At 38.0% G+C, this 8,079-nt stretch overlaps 1 protein-coding gene across 1 annotated transcript in view; it reads left to right on the top strand.

The window, feature by feature from the left end:
- Positions 1 to 8,079, top strand: part of LOC107674941 (homeodomain-interacting protein kinase 3-like) — a gene marked incomplete at its 3' end in the record, with an annotated part of 17,535 nt that overhangs the window by 7,159 nt on the left and 2,297 nt on the right. Inside the window, exon 2 of the mRNA XM_016469103.1 lies at positions 294 to 1,503. Within this exon, the coding sequence (XP_016324589.1) occupies positions 296 to 1,503 (1,208 nt within the window). The remainder of the gene's footprint in view (positions 1 to 293; positions 1,504 to 8,079) is intronic.

Genomic DNA, 8,079 nt, shown 5'->3' with positions numbered 1-8,079 from the left:
ACACAGTTGTATTTGCAGTTTTTTTTTTTTTTTTTTTTTTTTTGTGTAGCCCCATGGTACACTTAAAATGCTTTTTAAGCTTTATAAACTTTCCCTTCAGGAGTTAGTGAGATCTTCTTTATTTGCCCTGTATTTAACATGTAATTCATTCAACAAGCCATCTTGCTTGTTTTGAATCTTTTATAATAGCAGGAGGTTTTGTTTTGATGATTATGACTGTATAAAAATGTAAACAGCATCAAGGAAATGACTAACACAGGCTAACACTTTTCTTCCCCTCTGTCCTTTTATAGGTATGGCCTCACAGGTTACGGTCTGCCCACCACATGTTTATCAACCCCAGACAAGTGCCTTTTGCAGAGCGAAGAAAATCGATCCCAGCAGCTGTGTTTACCATGAGAAGATCCCTCGCACTTATGTGGTCGGTGTGAATCTAGGCATTGCGCACCCTACGGATATTATACCTTTATCGAGAATCGAAGCTTTAACCAGCGAGAAACCCTGCGCTGCATGGGACATCTCGAAACAGACTGAAACAGCTCCACAGGAGCTCCTTGGAAGGGCTTCCTCGCCATACAAACGTGTGGCATCGGAGGGCGACCTTCAGTATTTCTCCAGAGCGGCCGCGGCAGTTGAAGAAGAAAGTGGAGACAGTGGCCAAAACAGCCAAAGTGGTAGTAGTAGAAACAGTGGCGGTGCTCCGGAAGGGGCGGAGAGAATCGAGAGGAACGGTGGTTTGAATTCGTTTGACAGAACCCAAAGATGTGGGTTTAAATGCAAAGGGGCTGAGCTTGAGAACGACAAGAGCATCATGCAGATAGTAGAGGAGCATTCGACTCTACCTGCCATGTTGCAAACAAACGTTGGGAGCACCACCGTGGTAGGCGTGGCCCTGCCCGAGCAGAACAGAACTGGGACGAGAGCCGTGAATGGGACAGTCGATGGCGACTATCAGTTAGTCCAACATGAAGTGCTGTGCTCCATGAAGCACACCTACGAAGTGTTGGAGTTCTTGGGACGTAGTACGTTCGGTCAGGTGGTCAAATGTTGGAAGCGAGGCACCAATGAGATCATGGCAGTGAAGATACTGAAGAACCACCCATCGTATGCCCGCCAGGGCCAGATCGAGGTGAGCATCCTGGCCCGACTTAGCGGGGAGAACGCAGAGGAGCATAACCTGGTGAGGGCTTTCGAGTGCTTCCAGCACAGAAACCACACCTGTCTGGTGTTCGAAATGCTGGAGCAGAACCTGTACGACTTCCTCAAGCAGAACAAGTTCAGTCCGTTGCCACTGAAGGTGATTAGGCCCGTTCTGCAACAGGTGGCCACGGCGCTTAGGAAGCTCAAAAGCTTGGGCCTGATCCATGCCGATCTTAAACCAGAGAACATTATGCTGGTAGATCCTGTGAGGCAACCCTTCCGTGTGAAAGTGATTGACTTTGGCTCTGCCAGCCACGTCTCCAAAGCTGTGTGTTCGACGTACCTGCAGTCTCGCTACTATAGGTAAGCGGTGTTTTTTTGTTTCCTTTTATTAGGCTGACTACTTGTCATTAGGGATGCACCGAATGTTCGGCAACCGAAATTATTCAGCCAAAAATAGCAAAAAAATCTCTTTCAGTGTTCGGCCGAATAATATGTACCAAACAATGACACGATCAAATAGAGGCACGCACTAATGCAGCAAACATGTCGGCAGCGTGAAAGTATTTAAATCTATCAGAGAAAGACACAGAAATCATTACAAGCACGAAGCACCAACAGCAAGATACTGTTTAGTGCTGCATCACATCATGTATTCTGACAGCGCTGCACGAGCTCGCGGCGCCAAGGTTCAAAGTCAAAGCACGAGGAAAATCTGCACTAAAACTGTGTTACTCGTCAGTTGCTCAGTAACATTTTTGTGATTTTTTATTTTTTTTTTGCAGGCATGTGACAATGTGATACGTGCGATAGGGTTGGGCCGATAGACGATCGCTGATGGCTGATAGACATCACGATGTGGAGCCGGCATCCAGATTGTTAAAATCGAAAGTTGCAACTGTGTTATTTAATGAGCTAACATGAACTAAGATTTGTATTTTTTAACAAAGTTTAATAACTTCTGTAGCAAATGTAGCTATTGCTCATTGTGAATGTTAATGCATTAACTAAGGTTAACTAATGAGGTCTTATTGTAAAGTGATACCTATTGGTCTTTATAGTTCTTTTGCACTTTAATCTGTGTAAAACTTTTAACTTTATACATTTTTCTGTATTGCTTTATTGCATTTAAATGTTCAGTTATTTATGTTATGAGAAAAAAGTTATTAAACCTGTTATACTGTATTATGACAGCACTTTTTTTAAAACAAAAATTCAATATCGTGATAATACCGTATACCGTGATAAAAGCATTAGCAATTAATCGCAACATGAAAATTTGATACTGGCATATCCCTATTTGTCAGTGGTATTGGGGATCTGCAAATCATTCGCCATCGTCCTCAGTCATCTCTCCTTACACCGTGTCGCGCTGCGCCGCATCAGCTAAAGACTGTCTACACTGGACGCAACAAAGCGACCGTTGAAAATCATTTGAAATTTGTGTCAGCACGTCATAAATAGAACGTGGCAGCAGTTTACTGTCAGGGATTTGTCGTGTCACGCTGTGCCGCATCCAGTGTAGACAGCATCACTGAGTTCTATTGACTGATCTATATATAATTAATCTCTATTATAGATCAGTGGTTCTATAGTATTTTGCCGTGCCGCTCGCATCCGGTGTAGACACGGTTTTAGGAATCATTAGTTGTTTTCCCTTATAAGGATTCATGCTTCGGGCACCCCCCCGTGCACCCGCCCACGCCGATGTCATCGTAGACATCGATCACTGTAGACATCGTCCGATGCCAAATTTGTAGACATCGCCCAACCCGCACTGAGATCTTCCTGTGGGTTTCTGCCAAAATAAAAGCCGAGAAAAAGCAACAACTCCATCAACATTCATAAATGTTAGTATTGTAATTTTACTGTTGTTCTGTAAAATAAAATAATTTCTGCTCAGCAAGGCTGCCTTTATTTGTACAGTAAAAAATACATGCCTGATTCAAGTCTCAAAAATGGCCAAAAAATATTATTTTACTAACTTAAATTGTGCTTTGTTGGTATAATGTCTGCTAGAATGTAAAACAAATTTTCAGTGTTAAGTAAATATTAATATTTATATATAATATAATACTAAAATATATTTTTACATTGTTGTTTTGTAATTTATTTTTTATTTGAAAAGCAGGACAAAACCGTAAAAAGCATATTTTGGCTATTTAATTTATGCAATGGTGGAAAAAAAAAAAAGGGCAAAATAGGCCTACATGGGGGAAAAAATGTGAAAAACTGTGTTCGGTATTCGGCCTTCGGCCCAGTGTTTCATTTTGTGCGGCTTCGGCCAAGAATTTTCATTTCGGTGCATCCCTACTTGTCATGTCTCTGTTTAATCATAAATAGTCTTTTGGAATTTGTAGCAAGTATAAAGATATAATTTGTGGTGTTCGTTTTGAGGAAGTCAAACTGAGGAAGGTTTACTTAAGCTGCACTTCCTGTCAGAACAATTATGTAATTCTGTCTATAGCTTTTGTCTAAAGTTTGATGGTAAGCTCTCTTTGTATCCACCATGGAGCAACACCCATACTAAATTTATGTAACGACGAAAAAACGACGCATAAAGTTTTCGACTAGTTTGGTTCCCTCTTGTCTGCTTTTTTCCTAATGGGGTCAGTTCAGTCCGCGATGGCTGTACTTTGTGTCTCTGTGGTTGGCAGTTCTTTAGGAAGAATGTGGTTTGCTGAAGTGATTCATGGGACATGGAAGAACATGGAATCTTACGTCTTAAATTAGAACATGCCTGATGTTTGTGTTTTCAAAAGTTCTCAAACTAAGTCAAACTTAATTAGTATTTTTTAACCCCAAAATTTCCTATCATGCTTTCAGTCTATAGTATATTGTAATAAATGGATGATTCAGGCAAAAATTAAATCTCAACCTCATGTTGTTCCTAAGATGTATGACTTTCTTGCTTTTTAGAACACAAAGTACACAATACATTATGCATTATTATAATTTCAAAAAGTTCAAAAGTCTGGGGTCAGTAAGATATAATAATAATTTTTTTTTTTTTTGAAAATGTATATTTTTAATCAGCAAAGATGCATTAAAAGCTCAAAAGTGGCAGTAAAGACATTTATAATGTTCCAAAGTATTTCTATTTCAAATTAAAGTCTTTCTTTTTAACTTTTTTTTCATCAAAGAATAAGAAGAAATTGTATCACGGTTTTTTCAACATTAGAAAAATAAAATGTTTCTTCAGCAGCAAATCAACATATTCAGCATAAATCATCATAAATGATTTCTGAAGGTTCATGTGACACTGACGGCTGGAGTAATGGCTGCTGAAAATTCAGCTTTGCCAGTTCTTTAGGAAGAATGTGGTTTGCTGAAGTGATTCATGGGACATGGAAGAACATGGAATCTTACGTCTTAAATTAGAACATGCCTGATGTTTGTGTTTTCAAAAGTTCTCAAACTAAGTCAAACTTAATTAGTATTTTTTAACCCCAAAATTTCCTATCATGCTTTCAGTCTATAGTATATTGTAATAAATGGATGATTCAGGCAAAAATTAAATCTCAACCTCATGTTGTTCCTAAGATGTATGACTTTCTTGCTTTTTAGAACACAAAGTACACAATACATTATGCATTATTATAATTTCAAAAAGTTCAAAAGTCTGGGGTCAGTAAGATATAATAATAATTTTTTTTTTTTTTGAAAATGTATATTTTTAATCAGCAAAGATGCATTAAAAGCTCAAAAGTGGCAGTAAAGACATTTATAATGTTCCAAAGTATTTCTATTTCAAATTAAAGTCTTTCTTTTTAACTTTTTTTTCATCAAAGAATAAGAAGAAATTGTATCACGGTTTTTTCAACATTAGAAAAATAAAATGTTTCTTCAGCAGCAAATCAACATATTCAGCATAAATCATCATAAATGATTTCTGAAGGTTCATGTGACACTGACGGCTGGAGTAATGGCTGCTGAAAATTCAGCTTTGCCATCACTGGAATAAATTATGGTTTACATTATATTCGGATAGAAAATGGTTATTTTAAATGGTAATACTTATATAATATTTCACAAATGACTGTTTTTACTGTATTTTTAATTAAATAAACATTTTTTTTTATTAAATAGAAAAAATCTTACAGACCACAAACTCTTGAATGGTAGTATATGTATTTTGAAGATTTTTTCAGCCGTTTTTGTCTGTTAGTGGGGTCCAAGACAACATTAAACTCAATAACTTTCACTGTGAGGACAAAAACACTTTTCAAAACATGTAAAATAAGAAAATAGTTCAGGTTCGGAACAGTGTGTGGCTGAGTAAATCATTATTTTATTTTTTTGGTGAACTGTCCCTTTAAGACTTTTGTGCCACTGAAAGGCATACAAAATAGGTTTTGAACGTAATGTGACATTGCGGTGCGGAGTACAGTCTGTCTCTGTAAACGGTTTGTGGGGAAGCTATCAGCGAACAAGATGAAGAGGAGCTAGGCGCTAGTTTAAATAGGGCATTTGAACTCTTTGTACTTTGGCACTGCCACAGTTTGATGCCTGCAAATGCATGAACTCACAGCCCATGCAGGTGGCACATGTGAATGTGTCGCTTCGCATGGGAATGAGATGAACTGAGGAACGTGTCTGTTGGTAATGCTGTCTTTGCACTCAAAAGAAGTGTGATAACAGATGTTTTTATAGAAGGTTATGAATCATCATTCACTCTCGCTTGTTCTTCTTTTTTTCTGGGATTTTGTTCATGACTCTTTACATAGTGTTCATGTTAAATCATTACATAAGTACGGAGTAATTTTAACGAACAACATGTACTTAGTGTGCAATTATTTTGAGTGGTTTGTAATTGTGCTTTGTTTGCTATTGTAATTAATTAGTCACAATTAATGTTTTTTTAACATTATCAATGTAATATAAAGTGTTAATTTGTTAACATCTTCCCCTTCTATTTGTTGTGCTTTTGTTTTATAAAGTGCACATTTTGTTCTATAAACAAACATAAGTGCTTATGGATAACTGAATTAGTGTCCAAGAGTTTTGTTAAACCTAATTGTTAATTATTTAATCAAACTTTCATCAAAATATTCTTATATATTGCTGTCTTTGCATGTCAGATATTGCTGTGTTTTTGATAAAAGCCCCACATTGTGGCCTATATCTGTAGCGTTCAGAACATGTTTGCATCCCAAAGTGGGGGAAAAGGGCATTGTGTGCTTCTGTTTTCCATTTGTCCCCTGTTTCTGTCGGCATGATCGATGCCGTAAGAATCCATAGCTTGTTCCCAGTACAGATCTGGCTCAGCTAAATTTAGGGTGGATCTTGTTGTGTTCATGGACTCACTGTGGTATGTGAGGTTGTCATGACAAGTATTTATTTTTCATACTTCGAGCAGGCTGTGCTGAGCACGTACCCATGTGCCAGGAAGTGAAATTTTGCAGGTGTCGTGCAGTTGTTTTTATATTTCACACTGTTGTAGAACTGGTGTCTGTATGTTTGTGTCAAACATTTTCTCATTTTTATTAGGCTAATAGAAGAGTGATATTTTGAGTGGAACCTTGAAATAGTTTAGTCTTTGATCAGACTGTCTCATCTTCATTTAGCCGAAAACTGAAACCAAAAACCTTTGGTAATTAAATTTGTATGTTTGGGTATGCTTCTGTATGCTGTTGATAAATTAAAGTTCTTTGCAAACAGCTGCCTCGATATTTCAGCCAAATAAATTTGGCACTCTATCAACATTTTTGCTAGCAAAGTGCATCCATGCTCTTGACATGTTTACGTGTTGTAGCTCATCCACATCGTGCATGAAATAAGCAGGAAAAAAAGCATAATCTGAGAAGTGCTCATTTAAAGTCACTGTTTTGACCCTCCAAAACTATTTTGTCTGAAACTGATAAGTTCGGTTTTGAATTGGTCAAATTGGAAATCGGCAAATTGGATAATGTTGCAGAAAAGGATATCATGTAGTAATAGCGGTATCCCTAGTTGTAAGTCTGGTAATGTTCTAGTGGCCCTTTGTTAAAATAACCACTGTGGCCCATTAATAAATCACTGAGTTGCTTAGGTCAGTGTGTGTTGGGTTCCATGTAAAGTGAGGTACCTGCTTCAGTTCCAAGTTGCTACAGGAAAGGGTCATTAGGTGGCATGGATTTTGTTGTGGCCTCCTGAAGTGACTCATCCTGTTGTTTCCTTGACACACATACTGCCTTCGTTTGGCTGAATCATAGGATTCTTTCTTCTCAACTCAAAAGTAGTTTGAAGTATCCAATAGCAGCTGCTTAAAAGTACATCCTTTCGTCGGCGCCAATAGCCTTGTGGGCAGTGTGCCGACATATAGTGCCCTTGCGCTCCGGGCGTCCCGAGTTCGAGTCCCAACTCGTGGAACTTTCCCGATCCTGCCCCCCTCTCTCTCTCTCCTACTTGCTTCCTGTCACTGCTATACTGTCCTATCAAAAAAAAAAAAAAGCCAATAAAAAAGTACATCCTTTCCATTAGGGCTGGGCAAAAAAATTTATTTTTCGATTAATCGTTTTTTAAAATGACGCCGATTAGATATCGATTCTCAAAAGCCGCAAATCGATCTTTTCCGACTAAACGCCATTGTGCATAAAAATACCACAGAAAGTTAGTCAATATCACATGAAGAGTGCCAGTTTTCACCTCTAAAATCAGCATGATTACAAATGTGATTTTATTCAACAGTTCAATAAACAAGAAGGTAATATTATGAGACTTACGTTTTAGACACTATATTGCCTGTTTTTGCTTTATTTTGCTAACAAAAAATTCCAAACACAGCCACAGCGCTGTTTTACGTCTCTGTGCAACATGACGGGGTTTCGTTCCTGAATGAATCAACCGTTTAAATGATTCGGTTCAATCGCAGTGACTCACTTCTTAACAGTGACTTGCTGCCACCCGCTGGCGGTTTTAATTTCACATTTAAAGGGGTCATATGATGTTGCTAAAAAG

Source organism: Sinocyclocheilus anshuiensis, unplaced genomic scaffold (assembly GCF_001515605.1).
Source record: "Sinocyclocheilus anshuiensis isolate Anshui unplaced genomic scaffold, SAMN03320099.WGS_v1.1 scaffold1065, whole genome shotgun sequence".
In the NCBI taxonomy this organism is placed as follows: Eukaryota; Metazoa; Chordata; class Actinopteri; order Cypriniformes; family Cyprinidae; genus Sinocyclocheilus; species Sinocyclocheilus anshuiensis.
The sequence above is the reverse complement of the archived record's forward strand: the minus strand, read 5'-3'. Positions and strand labels throughout refer to the sequence as shown.